Consider the following 15,882-nt stretch of genomic DNA (forward strand, 5'->3'; position numbering starts at 1 on the left):
GAATCTCTTTTTAATTTGCAGGTGCTCCCCACCCTGCCCCGACGTTTTCCTCTTCAGATGGGTAAGAGAGGTGTCCCAAACCCCCGGGATCAGCTGGAGAAGTGACTGCTCTTCTGAGGGATTATCCATTTCTTCTAGAAACTATGCAACACCAAGTGTGGCCTAAATAGGTAGGTCATAAATGTAGGCACAATTAATCAATTGTAATTCCAGTTGCAAGTCTTTATTAGCACCCATGGGGTACACAGCACCATTCAAGAAGAGGTTTTCAGTGCATGTAACAAATAAATACACATGTAGAGAACACAAATGCGTAAAATTAAATTACAGATTAAAAAAGTTGTTTCGGAAAAAAGCTTGGAATGGTGGCTTGCTCAGGAATTAAAGGAAAACTTGTGGAGGTCGTGCATTTTGAGGTTTTATTATATTTTTGCATTTTTGAGGTTTTAAAGAGAAGAGAGGCAAATTGGGGACAGCAGAAAATATTTAAAAAGATAACTTGGATAGTCTAGACAAATACAGAAATTACAGAAGAACAGGGCTTAAAGGGGAATAAAAGCAGACTCTGGCAGCCAAGATTCTGCCCTTCAATCAGCCCAAAACAAAGCATTAAGGAGACAATTAGAGACTGATCTAGCCCAGCTAGGTCGTGATGTGGCACTTGAAGGGACCCATCCCCCACTCCAGCTTTCAATCTCAGCCTTTTAGTGTTCTCCTCTTAAGTGTGAATAGACTGCCAGGATCACAAACTGAGGAAAGCCTGTAACAGGAAAGACAAAGACCAAAGGCAACATACAGGGAAAACAAGAAATAAACCTTTAAAGCCACAAAATATGCAGGAAAAATACAGATATGAATGCCTATGTGTATACACACATAAATCTATAAAATATACATCGTGGTATTTTTAAAGAAATAAGATACTGCAACCATGAAGCCAAAATAAGATACTGTTTAAAGAAATCCAAAGAAAAGGGAGCTCTAGAAATTAAAAATACAACACCAGAAAAATAAAGCACAATGGACATATTGCAAGATTTAAATTGGGAAAATTTCCCAGAAAGTACAGCAAAAAGCTGAAAATAAAGAGAAAGAAAATTTGGAGCACCTGGTTGGTTCAGCTGGAGGAACATGCAACTCTTGATCTCAGGGTTTTAAGTTTGAACCCCACACTGGGTATAAAGATTACTTAAATAACTTGAAAAAAAAAATCAAAACTCTCTAAAAAAAAAGAAAAAAATTCGAGAGCCAATCCTGGAGGTCTAACATCTGAATAACAAGAATTCTAGAAAGAAAGAATAAACAGATGAGGAATCATTAAGGAAATGGTTCAAGATAATTTCCCTGAAGGACAAAGAATTCAGACTGGAAGATCCCACCAAGCACCCAGGATGAAGGATGAAAATGGACCTTACCAGAAACTGAATACTGGGATAAAGATAATTCTGTCAGCTTCAAGAGATAAAAACTGGTCATATATATAAAAGATAAGGAACAGAATGACATAGGACTTCAGTAGTCACCATGGAAGCTAGCAGCAGCTTTCAAAATTGTGGATGGAGGTTGCTCAAGAATTCTATACCCCGAAAAAATAGCAATCAAATGTAGAGTAAAAGAACACGTTCAAACATGCAAGGTCTCAAAATATTCACCTCTCAATTTTCCTTTCCAAAAACAACTGGAAGGTGTCCTTTCACCAATGTATGGGAATAAACCAAGGAAAAGGGAAATAATGGAATTTAACTGGGAACAGATCGGATTTAAGACAGAGGGCATCTTTAGGACATGGATGGAAGACAACAGTTGTGAAGTAAATCAAGATGTCAGGATTTCTGCACAAAAATATTTCCCATACTTCTCAAGTATCGTCACTTTCAATGTACTGCCTGAAATTCCTACCTCTTTACTGTGAATAAATGGACTTAACTTTCCTTGTCGGTCTCCAGGATGTTAGGCTATAACTTTGCTCCTTTTCCTAGTTGCCTAGTTTTCCACTCTCGAAAACCATTTCAAGTTAAATTTTCATCTAGTTCAATGTTTTTAAGCAATTAAATTGAATCCAAACTTAAGAGTTTTCTTTGAATAGTGACCAAACTAAACCCAGAATCAACTACAGAAAAAAAAAGAAAAAGACATAAAACCTCTCAAAAACCAAAACTACTTTTAATTACTCCATATTGAGCTACTATTCCTATTCTGGTTCCAAGGATAAGTTCGCGGCAGCCAAATGTACAACTTTGTTATGGATAAAATTAGTTTTGACTCTTGGAGATTCCCAGTCCCTTTCCACTCTGCAATCAGGGCTGGGTAACCAACCTGAAGTATAGCAGAATATAACCCCTTTTTCTCTACAAAAGCAATTTGCACGTCACAGCCAGGAGAATCCAAGAAGCTGTTCCAGACATTACAACTCAGTAGAATTGATTTGTTTTGCTTTGTTAAGTGAAATTCTTGCCCAGCACAATCCCGTTTGGCCTAAATAAGCCAAATCTGACTAGTTTCTAAGTTTTCTTTTCTTATGGCTCTCCTCTACCTAGAACAAAAAATATACCAATTCCTCCAGGTTTTTATTCCCTTTTTTTATCTCTGTACTGAGTAGTAAAGAGAATCTATGGAAAAAAAAGTTCCATCTCAAGTTTGCTCCAAGGAGCTTTCCCCTTAGCATTCAAATGGTTTGATGAGTCAGAAGTACATGCAGCCAGAGCTTCTCCAACTAGTCTTAAAATACTTGGAAGTAATATGTGTAAAGTTCTTACATCTTCCTCAGGCTGTGTTGCCCACCTTATAGCTCATACTGGTAAATTATTTGCCAAGAATTAAACATAAATTTTGTAGGTAAAGATGTGAAATTTGGCCCTTTAGGGCATGAACTCAAAGATAATAATCACAAAAGTAAATAAGAATAAGTGAATTCTACTGACATTTGTTTCTCTTAATATATAATTTACAAATAAGTTACAAACTGTATAATGGTATTTCATATAAAATATACACTTCCATCCCACTCGTCAAGTTGAACAGCAGAGAATAAAGAGCCTGTGCATATGAAAATGTCCTTATTTTGTTCCAAGCATTTCTAGGTCATACAAATGATTCCCCTGACAAGGGTAAACTGCATTCTTTTGATGGACCATAACCTAAGTTAATTCCACTGATGACTGAAGGTTCTCTTGCATGCCTCTCACTGCAACATGATAAGCTAATCTCATCAATAAGCATTAGCTACAGATTTATAATATTTTCTTTCTACACTTGTTAACCCCACATTGGCAGAGGATTTCTTTTTCAGGCATAGTCCCAGCTTCATACCCATAATCCCATGTTAGTTCTGTTCTTGCTTTCACATGCCTAGAAAGTAGAAATTAAAAAGTAAACATAAATTATAATCAATTTCTTATTAACATCATTAAAAATCTTCAAAAATCTGGTCTATTCTGTCTCTCCAACACCCATTTAGGAATGCTTTTATTAAGAATAATCATTTGAGTTTTATTTTAAATCTACCAAAATCCTAAGTAAGAAGAAACTTGTCAATACCCACGAGAAAGGAAGTGTTTTGCAAACATGTGGAACCCAGTGACGTGATGAGGTCTGTAGTGTGATAGCTGGAGGCAATTCTGACTCACAGGAGATGTAGCATTCTACATTATTTATTCCCTAAACTGGTCAGAACTACCATCTTTAGCCCTTCAGGCATTAATTGTCACAGGAAGTAAGGATTGAAAATTTAACTGTTTAAAATTTTATTGACTAGGAACAGTTTGGGATAAATGAATATTCTAGGGTAGCAGATATTAGGGGCTATCGCACGTATTTTTATATTGTTATTTTGCACAATTTCAAAATTAAATCACATAAAAGAAATTTCAAACCTGTTGGTGAAGAACGCCACCAATGGAAAATTTCTGTCACGTGTTTCTACAAAAACATTCTGTACCAAAAGATTTGGGCAACAACTATGCTGTTAAAATAAATACATAAACAAACACAGAGGTTAGATAAAGAGTTTGATACCTTGTTTTTGAAGCATTAGAATACTATTGTTTCTAACAAATCTCATTTATTTTCGTTTCTTTCCCTTTCTTGCTGACCTATATGTAAAATATCATAGATTGTAATATTTTAATAGTAGGAAACCAATCAGAAAAGCCCTGTTCTGACATTCTTATCTTACTGGTAGAAATGCAAAATAGTATAAGCTTCTATAGAAGATAATTTGTCAATTTTATATTATTATAAGTGCATTTATCCTTTGATTCAGCAATCCCATAGCTGGGAATGTATTCCACAGATGCATCTGTACATGTATCTATGTGTATGATTATTAAGTACTGTTTTTAATAGTAAAACATTACTATTCTAAACATGGTTTAAGAACAACCCAAATGTTTAAAGAAGACCAGTTAAATAAACTTTGGTATATCCATACAATGGAATTCTATGTAGCCATAAACAAAAGCAAACAAAATGAGGAGTTTTCTCTGCGTACTGATATGGAAAGATTTCCAGAGTATATTGTTAATTTAAAAAACAAGGCATATAACAGTGAATATAATATGCTTTTATGTAAAAAAGGGGGAAACAATATAAGAACAAACAAAAACTAGTAAAAATGATTTTACTATATAAAGTACAAGGTCAATAAAAGCATAGTTACTTTTTAGGATTTTTTTTTTTACAGAAGAAAAACGGTTAATAGGAAAAATGTATGTGACTGGTTTTACATCATTGTCAAACAGACCCTCTGGAAAGGGGACATACGTAAGCAACTGATGTCTGCTGAACACTACTATCAGTGATCCTTGTTCAAGGCTTCTAACATGATACGATCTTATCCAATTACCACCATTCCAATACTGTTGTATTGCCCACTAGCTCCCATCTCCACACATTCATCTATTGCCAGATTCATAAAGGAACCAAATCCCTGCAATACTGCTTAGCCATGTTTGCCACTATTCAATTTCAGTGATAACTCTCTGTCTATACTTTTTTTTTTCAATTGGGCTGGTAACCTTTTACTCATGGTGCCTATGTGGCAGGCTTGGACCTACCTTGAAATAGAATTTTGTTTGGCTGATGTATGTATTCTGTATGGCTCTTTATTGCTTTATTTATTTATAGAATTTTATTGCATTTATTCATTTTATTTCCATTTTTGAATCATGAATGTATTTTCTATGTAAAAAAAATTAAAGAAGAAAGGAAGGAAAGGAGAAAGGAAAGAAAGGAAGAAAGGAAGAAAGAAGAAAGAAAGAAAGAAAGAAAGAAAGAAAGAAAGAAAGAAAGAAAGAAAGAAAGAAAAGAAAGAAAAAAGAAAGAAAGAAAGAAAGAAAGAAAGAAAGAAAGAAAGAAAGAAAGAAAGAAAGAAAGAAAGAAAGAAAGAAAGAAAAGAAAGGAAGGAAGGAAGGAAGGAAGGAAGGAAGGAAGGAAGGAAGGAAGGAAGGAAGGAAGAAAAAAGGAAGGAGGGAGGGAAGGGAAGTTCGGTTTTTTTCCTCCTCCAAATAAGACAGGAGCCCAGGTGGTGTGCTGGTTGGGAGAGTAAAACCAACCATACTGTTCTGGTATACCCACTTTCAACGTAACTGATGGGAAATAAAGCCATGACAGTTCTTTGCTGCGGATCTTTCTTTAATGGCTCTCCAGACATGTTTGGTATTAGTATAGAAGTAGTCAAAGTGGAATAAAGAAGAGCAGTTGGGGGACAGAGGAAGAGAGGAAAGGATTCTATTTCTTGTTAACCACGAATCCGCCTAACTAGGGGAAAAGGAAACAAACCAAATAGATCATCTAGCAAGGAAAAAGCTCTTTGTTTTTAAAGCTTTTCTGACTTCAGGTAGGGAGGTGGATGAATATTGAGGGCATTGGGTGTTGTATATAAGTGATGAAACACTAAATTCTATACCTGAGACTAATATTGCACTGTATGTTAACTGGGAATTTAAATAAAAACTTGAAAAAGAAAACAAGACTTTGTGACTTCAGAATCTTTTTCTCTTTTGATGGTTGGTGAATTACATATGACTGCACAAAAATTTCAAACCATTCAAAGCAGCACAGAAAAATAGTTGTTTAGAAATGTGAATTTTAGCCCATATACTCACATTAAGGAAGCGGCCCACATTCCCTTCTTTTGTGGCATCCAATAAAAACACATTCCCTTTACTGAACTTCTTTAGGGAATTAGGTGAAATATTCTTGGCTTCACTTGGGAACTCTTTATCACAAAAGACCTGATGATTTCGATACGCTGGAGATCTTTCCTCTTGGGGCTTTTGCACTTGAGCCTTGAACTCCTTTATAATATCTTGTTTATCCAATGTGGTTGCTTGGTTACATCTGCCCCCTGATGGAGATTCTTCTCTACATTTAGTTATATCTATCACATCTGATTCAATCAGCAGATTGTCTTCAGAGTCTTTAACTTGGTAGGAGCTTGAATCCTCTAATAAACATTTTGGAAGGAAGTGTCAGCAAATATACTTGGCTGATCAACAGTCCTGAGATTAACATACTAATTAAATACTAGTTGCTTTAATTATTGCTAATCCTTACAATGTACGAAGGTAGACAGTACTCCGATTTTACAAATGAAAACTTTGAGCCTCTGAGAGGGTAAGAGATTCACCTGACCTGCAATATAATGAGAAGTGGGGTAAGAAACCCAGAAGTGTCTCAAATGTTTGAGAAATGTCTGGCTCCAGGGCTGCCTTCTTTCTACCATCTTTTTACTAATGTTCTGTTGCCTCCTGTTACGACTATATTTAATCTCTCTTCATAAGCTGACTTCCCTCTCTTCAACCCTGGAATCTGCATTTAAGTATATTCTGAATACCGGTAACAGAGTGGGTGATTAGGGAGTACTCGAGGCCTTTAGGATATCAATGAAAGGTCTGGGAAGACCCTGTTTGGCATCACCCACCACAAGTGACAAGATAACAACTGTACTGGTATGGGTTTTGCACACATTAGTGTTTGGTGGATTTGCTAGAAGACCACTCAATATTTACACTTTTACAAACAGTAATACTTTAGAATAAGATGAACTGCCTTAATCATTTTTCTTATCCAGTAATGGAAATAATTTTTTTTAGAATATCCAAAAGTATGAATGCTTGTCAAATGGAATAGGTAAAATCGTTTATTTTTAAAAAGTCATTTGTGCCACCTAGCTGAGTGGTGTATTTCTCTAATGTTCTTGATTTAATCATTATTGTTACTGGCTGCTGTTCCTACATGTTCTCACATTTTAATTATGGGTTACTTGTAAAGGATAATAATATATAACTGGTATATATATATATATATATATATATATATAGATATATAGATATATATATATAGTAGCAATTAACAAAAATAACAAAAGAACCAAAAGCAAGAGTACTAATTATAGCTCACATACATTAAATGGTCATGGAAATCAGAATATGTCATGCCAAAATATGCTTCCTTGACATAAGAATTGTTTTAAGCTAAAAGTGACTAAGTTGCATATGCAAAAAAGCTGTTTGCCTTCCCCCTATCTGTTTAAAGCAGTACATAAATTTTCAAAGGTGTCCTTCCTTCCTCCCACCAGGAAGGACAAAAGTTAGTCAACTAGAGACAGCTTTAGTCCTTTATCAGCCTGGAAATCAAACCAGAAGAATCTACATAACAAACTTAACTAGCTTTTATCCACTATTGGTTTCTCATATTTTATATTCCCACATAATGCTGAGCCCCTAGACTCAATGTCCTTTTCCTTTATCTTGTCGCTCCTCTAAAAATTTATTGCTCTTTGGCAAAGATGCTAGATAAGCCAGAGTTCTAAGCTGCTGCTGCTGCTGCTACTACTACTTCTTTTTGATTACTACTACTACTTTTTTGTTTTGTTTAAAATTTTACTTTTGAGTAATCTCTACACCCAGTGTGGGGCTTGAACTCAAAACCCCGAGGATCAAGAGTCACATGTTCCAGTGACTAAACCAGCAAGGTACCCCTCTAAGCTACTTCTTCATGTTACTCTTCTCGGAGTACTCCCATGTGTTACAGGTGTGATACACTTGGTAATGGTGATACATGGTAATAATGTGTTTGTTTTTCTCTCTTCAATCTGTCAATCTAATTTACAAGGCCCCAGCTGAATAGCCTAAGATGGGCTGAAGAAGAGTTCCCTCCCCTACAATGATGAAATAATTGTAATACATAAATGCCCTGTCTGATAGACTTCTGTCAAACAGCTGCCTTGCTCCCCAGCCCCAATCTCCAATCCTTTAAGACCGAGTGAGGAGTTGGGGATACAGATGTAAAGAAACTCTAAAGAAGAAGCAATGGCTCAGTTATTTAAAAAGGTCATTTCTTAGCAGTGTCTCACCAGTGAGGGATATGTGAAATGCAAAAGTATCAAAATTCAGGTTTGTTAAGTTGTAACAGGAACTACTGCAAGATTGGTAACAGTAAAGACAAGCACTCACAATAGCAATCTTTTTTGCTGAGCATCCCTGCAAACACTGTTGGCTGGAGTACTGCAGAATGATGTATCTGTACTTTTAAAGGAGCCCCTAACAAAGAGTGAGAAAATGGCTGCTTTGGACAATGCTTCCAAAGCCACAGATAACACTGGACTGTTCAGACTCAGAGTTGTCTACCCCACTTCTTCCTGCCACACCTCAGGTGACTGCTGGCATATGGATCAAGGGTTGGCAAACTTCTTCTGCAAGGGGCCAAGTAAGAAGTATTTTAGGCTTTCCGGGCCGTTTGATCTCTGTGGTGACTATTCAGCTCTCCTGACAGGGTCTGAAAGCCATCGGAGAGAATATGTAACTTAATGACTGTGGCTATGCTCTAATAAAACTTTGTTTACTGACACCAAAATATAATTTTATATAATTTTTAAGTGTCACAAAATTTACTCATCTTCTTTTTTTTAGGTACTTAAAAATGTAAAAGTTACCTTAGCTCATGGGCCATACATAAATAGATGGTGGGCCAGATTTGGTTCACAACCTAGTTTGCCAACGTCTAATCTAGACAAGTAGTAACTTTTATAATGAATGCAGCTTGTTTGTTCTAAATCTGACAAAATAAACCATAGATAGTGAGCAAGACAGACATAAAGGCAGAAGAGGCAGGCTATCACAGAGTGAAACAAAGCCTACTTTTCATTTCCTTGGTATTGGAGTTCAGATGTACTTGAGTTGGTTTAAATCCATCATTATCTTCTGAGGTGACAGACTCTGAGGAAGCAAATCCCTTAAAAGAGAACAGGTAAGATGTCTTTACTTTCTAGGTCAGGAAAAAGAATTTAATGTAGCAGTTATTTAATGTAGCAGTCTTTGGTCAAGTGTCAATCTTCATAGGCTGTAGCTTAGTTTTGGAAGCCTCAAAGCTGGTATCATAAGGAGTCTCTGGAGTGATGGAGACCTTTTTGCTGTGTTCTACTTCTAGGTTCTTTAGTAAGCCACAGCTATAAAGACTTTATTTATCAAGACCGTCAAGACATTCTTTAGGCATTAAAATTTAAAATAAAATTCAAAGACATCTGTCTGTATCTCTCTATTCTGATACCAGATTACAAATTTGGCTTCAGGGGATCCCTGGGTGGCGCAGTGGTTTAGCGCCTGCCTTTGGCTCAGGGCGCAATCCTGGAGACCCGGGATTGAATCCCACGTCGGGCTCCCGGTGCATGGAGCCTGCTTCTCCCTCTGCCTATGTCTCTGCCTCTCTCTCTAGCTCTCTGTGTGACTATCATAAATAAATAAAAATTAAAAAAAAAAAAAAAACAAATTTGGCTTCAACTAAAATATGTGCAAATACAAAAAAAAAAAACTTTAGTTTTTACTTCAAAGAGGTTAAAGGAGTTGTCTATCTTTACGAACTGTGGACACTGCAATCACTTTATATGGTAATGATAACTTTTGAAAAGGTTATAAGCTTAACACCACACCTGGCACTCAACTAACTGCTGAATAAGCGTTGACATTATTATTATTCAGGTTACTTAAATGGTCAACATTTTTTGAGCACTTGAGTGTCCAGCATTGTGCTACACAAAGTTTCTGAGGCTTATTTCATTTAATCCTCTTAACTCAGACAGGTACCATTATCCTCATTTTACAGATAGAGGAATGCAGACGTGGAGATGTCACCCAGGTCTAAGCAGCAGAGCCAAAGGTCAAACCCAGGTCTGTGTGGTCTGATGGCCTAACCTCTTCATCACTATGTGATCCTGAGGAGGTACTTACTATATGTACATTACTACACAGACGGCAACTATTTGCACATCACCTAGGGCAGAGTTTTTATTTCTCATCAACAAGCCCTACTGTGAACTACCTTTATGTCCTCCTCTGTTCTTTTTCCTGTATCTTTCTTTTCTTCTAAGTTACAGTCTCTGCCTAGTTATTCTTAGTAAAGACTGAAAAGTGTACCTTCAAAAGCTATCATGTAAAATGGTGTTTTCTGAATGATTCTTTCTTTTTTTTTTTTTTTTAAATGTTTATTTATTTATGATAGTCACACACAGAGAGAGAGAGAGAGAGAGGCAGAGACATAGGCAGAGGGAGAAGCAGGCTCCATGCACCGGAAGCCCGATGCGGGATTCGATCCCGGGTCTCCAGGATCGCGCCCTGGGCCAGAGGCAGGCGCCAAACCACTGCGCCACCCAGGGATCCCTGAATGATTCTTTCATTGGGATGTCTTCTCTTTCTTCTTTTTTTATTTATTTTTTATTTTTTTATTTTTTTAATGTCTTCTCTTTCTTACATCTCACAACCTTATCTCCTCAACCTAAATTACTCCATCTTTTTTCTTACTGTGTATCACCATCAACTCTGGAATACTTTAGCTTTTCTATAAATTCGCAGAACTGGACAGCTCTCAGTCTCAGTGGAACACATTGTCAGATCAGGACCAACACTCTCTTTAGTATCAAAGCTGGGAATATGCCAATGACCATAGAGGACACTAAGTAACTAAAACATGGTCCTGACACTTAAAGAGTACACCAATTCCAAATAATAAAAGAAATCCTACACATTAAGTTACACAAACAATTAGAACTAAAAGATAGAAGTAAAAGAAAGATGAGATCACAGCTAATGTTCTCAGAAGGGCCCCATCTACATTTTGCGTTTTTTACCATCCTTTTCCCATTGCGCTGAATAATGACTGTCTTCACTTTAGGACTTCTAATGACTGAATGATACTGAATTCTTGAAATACTGTTACATTTCACATCTCTGAAAAGGAAAAAAAAAATATTCTATGTATCACTAAAAATCCTCTTTATTGGACCCTAAAATATAGATATCAGTGTTACAAAGTATCCATTAGAAATTAATCTAATAACATCTATATCTCCCACTAAAGAAGGAAATATATTTTAAAGTCAATCATTTTCTAATATGTTTAAAAGATACTCTGTGAAAAGCACTGTCAAAAAAAGGATGAAAAATAAAAAAGACAGCAAAAGTTATGACATCCATAAAGACTCTGATTAAAGTCATATGTCTTTAAGGGTAAAACTCCAGAAATGGAAATAAAGTATGTTGGCTAGATTTTAAAGGAAATATATTTTAAAGTCAATCATTTTCTAATATGTTTAAAAGATACTCTGTGAAAAGCACTGTCAAAAAAAGGATGAAAAATAAAAAAGACAGCAAAAGTTATGACATCCATAAAGACTCTGATTAAAGTCATATGTCTTTAAGGGTAAAACTCCAGAAAAGGAAATAAAGTATGTTGGCTAGATTTTAAAATATAAGCGTTCTAGATTTCTCAGTGTTAAATTTATAGCCACGAAGCACACTGATACATAGGAGTTACACAGGAGTAGATGGGAAAGTCAGAAACAAAGAGAACCAACCATTCTTGATCAATAATACAGGTCCATCTTGACTGGGTTCCTATGATCTTACTTACGTAACAGGCTCTTTTATATTATTATTGAATACAGGTGGACACTCCTCAGTCTCAGCACTTCTATTATGTGTTTCCAGGTCTAATGGTATAACTTCAACCTCACAATCTGCAACTTCTATTTTCCTCTTTTTTGAAAACATATTTTTCATAATATAATCTTTTCCATTTTCATCAGTAGCAGCACCAGGTTTCTCCACATTAGATCTGCTTAATAATCTTCCTAAAAGAAAAAAATAAGACTTTAGTAAGACAAAATATAATTGCTAAGCAATAAAAGAACACCTCTATTTTGCTCCATTATTAAAGAACTCTGAAATGTGCCACATTTCTAGAATAAAAATAAACACATTAACTCATCCTAGAAAACTCTCGTAAGAAACAATAAACAAAACACCAATAAGAGATTTCATATCTTCCAGTATGTGAAAAAGCATGTGTCTGTTCTGGTATAACATGAAAGAGAACAGATTTAGCTACAATAATAAAAAACAAAAATATAAATCTGAAAGCATTCTAGAAAATTAGGTGAACTGATAAAATGCTTTATCAGTTAAAACTTATAAAAGTAATCTATTTAAATCTGAGTTAATATGTGCCTGTTCTCATATTAAGTTCTAGTGTAATACTGAAATCTTAAAGTTCATGCATTTTCTTTTAAGAGACTCGAAACTATAGTTACCGAGTCAAAATTAGCAGCTGAATCAGAGAGATACCTTAGATACATTTTCTAGTAATGCAGATAAAGCCAACGATATGTTCTGGACATCATGTGGCACATTGTAAAGCAGCTGACTTTCATCAAACAGTGATCTTGAGAAATATGAGAGATGAATGTGTAGGCAAATTGTGTAGTATGTGACAAGGAATCAAATGTGGCTGTTATGAATTATACTAATTTTTGCCCTCACTGAAGTGACCGTGGAATTTCTGATGAGGATGGTTACTCTGGTCTCTGCTGCACTGCTGCCAAGACTTGGTCCAGCACATTTCCTTTAGACTGGCTCCAGAGCCATGTTTCCTCAACCTTTCTCATTTCATGGTACACACAGAAAATAAGGATTTTGGTCTGATACTCTGGGGTAAATGTCTGAGACTGTGGGAGACTGATGTGTCTGGCCTGGAGGCTGTGACCAAAAAAAAAAAAAAAAAAATCGGGAATGCACAACTATAAAACACCGGTTGGGAAGTTTTGCTCAGAGTGAGGGCAACTCTCTGGAGTTCCTGAGATGGAGTGAGCTGCTTAAAGTCACTGCCTGAATCATCCTATGCAGGTATTTATTACCTTAACTTGTTAAATTCTAACAGTTCAAATCACTGAACAAGAGTCTTTGATAGATAATCTTTACCTTAGCAAGTCAGTCATTTAGTTTTCTTATTCAAAAAGTCTTCTTAGCTTACCCTAAAGCGTATATAGCCATGGAGACAAAAAAAAATATGCCTCGCATAATTTTATCTCTGAGCCTTTCTTTTCTGAAATATCTGGTGTTTCCTCATCCTTTCAGCGCTCAATTTCCCAGTCACTTGCCTCACTCTGATGCTCCTCCTATATATTGTTGCTCCTGTCCTTGCTATAAGATCTAGTAAAATGGAGATTCAGAAATGCAGACCTTACTATACGATAATTTGAATAATTAACCATTGCTTTACCTGAATAAATGCAAACAAATGTCCCTCTGTCAATGTCATCTAGGCAGCGTACTCCCCATCCCTTTTTCTCAGTTTTGAACACCTGTAGCCTCACTTGAGGTCCATGCTGGACAACTCGATTTTGACATATCTGTCTATTACACTTGCACAACAGGCTGCATTCATAAATGCTGTTGATAAAATAGGCAAGAAAAAAAAATCAATTAGATAGCCTAAGCTAAAAGCAAAAGCATCTTATTCTGCTACCTCACTAATAATTACCATGGGAGGCAGACTAAGTGTGAAGGCTCCTAAAGCTAGACTGCCTGGATTCTCATCACAGCTCCAGCCATTTACTAACTGTATGATGCTGGATGAGTTATTTAACCTCTCTGGGTTTAAGTTTTCCATTTTTTAAAATGGGGATATATGATAGTACCTGTCTTAAAGAGTTGTTTCATGATTAAATGAGTCAGTATTTATAAGGTGTTTAAAGCAATGCCTGGCACATTGCAAATGTTAGCTTTTAAAAGATGTCTAGGAATGTCTAGGAAGAAAGCTTTTCTGTCTCCATTTCTTTTTTAATAACAACAATTTTGAAAGTTTGGAAAATCCCAATTCTTAGATGAGCTTTGCTAGTTCCATTTCCTAATGGGGAAAGAGCTACCCCAAACAGTCCAACTCTAGAGGGTAAGAGACTCAAAGCAGATAGGTGTTTCAGTATACACTCTGCATGCTATGTGTGTGCTCTCTGACTTCCATTTCTATTTTTTTTCTTTCTGACTTCCATTTCCAAGAACAATATATAAGTTTGGGGGTTTTTTATTCCTTAATATAGATTTCTGGTATATAAAATTAATATTTAATGAGATATTAAGTCTACAGACCACAACAAAGTACCCACCTTCAAAAATACAAATACCCTGTAACAAATACTCAAGGTATCTTACCCAGAAGGTATTTGTCTCTGTAGTCTTTTATATTTATATCCAGTGGTTATTTTATTACTTGACAAGGGGCAAGTCTTGGCATTCCTTGCTGTCAATTGAAGACATGCACATTTTGTTCTAAAGGGAAAGCAATAGATGGAGAAGTTAGAATAAAAAAGCACCAACTTAAGAGAGCCTTGATAAAAGCATAAATGATATAGTAAAGGATGCAACTGTATTTAAGAGTCACTTAGCTCATGGACAGTTGGACTTCTTCCCTAACAGCATAGGTCTCTTTACAAGACAAAAACTAGGGGATCCCTGGGTGGCGCAGCGGTTTATCGCCTGCCTTTGGCCCGGGGCACGATCCTGGAGACCCGGGATCGAATCCCACATCGGGCTCCCGGTGCATGGAGCCTGCTTCTCCCTCCGCCTGTGTCTCTGCCTCTCCCTCTCTCTCTGTGTGACTATCATAAATAAATAAAAATAAAAAAAAAAAAACAAGACAAAAACTACCAAAAATTTTTATAAAGTGCCCTATACCTCTATTTGCTCATGAAACAAATACTTAAATGTATGAATTTTAATTTTTTAAAATGAATTCCTTTCATTTCCTATTCAGCAGAAGCTAGTTTGTAAAAATTCTCCTAGGTCCTCTCTACTACAATAAATAAATTTATGTGTGTCACACTTGAAAGGGCATAGGTAGTTTGGCAGGCATCTTAAATTCTCTTTCCTTCCAATGACATGAAAACAAATTGGGGAGATGGATACGGGCCATCTGTCTTTCATAATATTGCTAAGCAGAAGACATGCAACCATAGATTTTTCTCATCCAAGATGGCAATGTATGAAGACCCTGAACTCACCTCCTCCATGGACACACTATATCTACCTATTTATAAAGCAATGCTTCCTGAAGAACTGAGGGCTGACTGAATAGCTTTTGCACAAAAAAAGAGCAGAGAGAGACACAGTAACAAAGGGAACCACCACCTCCTCTGATGCTTTGAACTGCAGTGGGGAGGGACTGGTGAGCAGTTTTGTCTGCCCTAGGGCACAGAAAAAAAAAGCTATGGGTTAAAATGACAACTAGAATATAAAGGAACTAGCCCTAGAACCCTGCCAATTGACAGGGGAGCTGCTAGAACTCTGAGTCAAAGGGGCTGGTGAGCGCCATGGTTGATTGATACTCCTCCTCTACTTTGATACTGCAGCCAGGAAAAGGGTCCAGGTATCCTTGTGGGCCTACTGCTGCCGTGAACCCTAGGCCCTAACCCACACACCAGCCCTAGCTATCCCATCAAAGTGGCCCCAGTGCAGCCAACACTGCACACCTCTGGTCAGCACTCACTACAGTTCCAGTCATCTTGTCAAGGTGACACAGGTACAAAGTATCCTGGAACACTCCAGGCTCACACCA

General features: G+C 36.5%; 1 protein-coding gene and 1 pseudogene across 17 annotated transcripts in view; both read right to left on the minus strand.

The window, feature by feature from the left end:
• Positions 1-83: 83 nt before the first annotated feature.
• Positions 84-15,882, minus strand: part of SETDB2 (SET domain bifurcated histone lysine methyltransferase 2) — a 59,893-nt gene continuing 44,094 nt past the window's right edge. For 15 of the 17 annotated variants that reach the window (XM_055335761.1, XM_055335772.1, XM_055335770.1 and 12 more), the window contains 8 exons: positions 14,481-14,597; positions 13,552-13,721; positions 11,905-12,124; positions 11,123-11,222; positions 9,141-9,234; positions 6,105-6,445; positions 3,873-3,961; positions 194-3,348 (listed from right to left, as the gene is read on the minus strand). In XM_055335761.1, the coding sequence (XP_055191736.1) occupies positions 3,231-3,348; positions 3,873-3,961; positions 6,105-6,445; positions 9,141-9,234; positions 11,123-11,222; positions 11,905-12,124; positions 13,552-13,721; positions 14,481-14,597 (1,249 nt within the window). In that variant the 3' untranslated portion in view covers positions 194-3,230. The other 2 variants (XM_055335769.1, XM_055335771.1) reach the window with 2 other exon arrangements.
• Positions 4,583-5,223, minus strand: LOC129516395 (small nuclear ribonucleoprotein G-like; annotated as a pseudogene).

This window comes from Nyctereutes procyonoides, unplaced genomic scaffold, assembly GCF_905146905.1.
Source record: "Nyctereutes procyonoides isolate TBG_1078 unplaced genomic scaffold, NYPRO_anot_genome, whole genome shotgun sequence".
Lineage (NCBI taxonomy): Eukaryota > Metazoa > Chordata > Mammalia > Carnivora > Canidae > Nyctereutes > Nyctereutes procyonoides.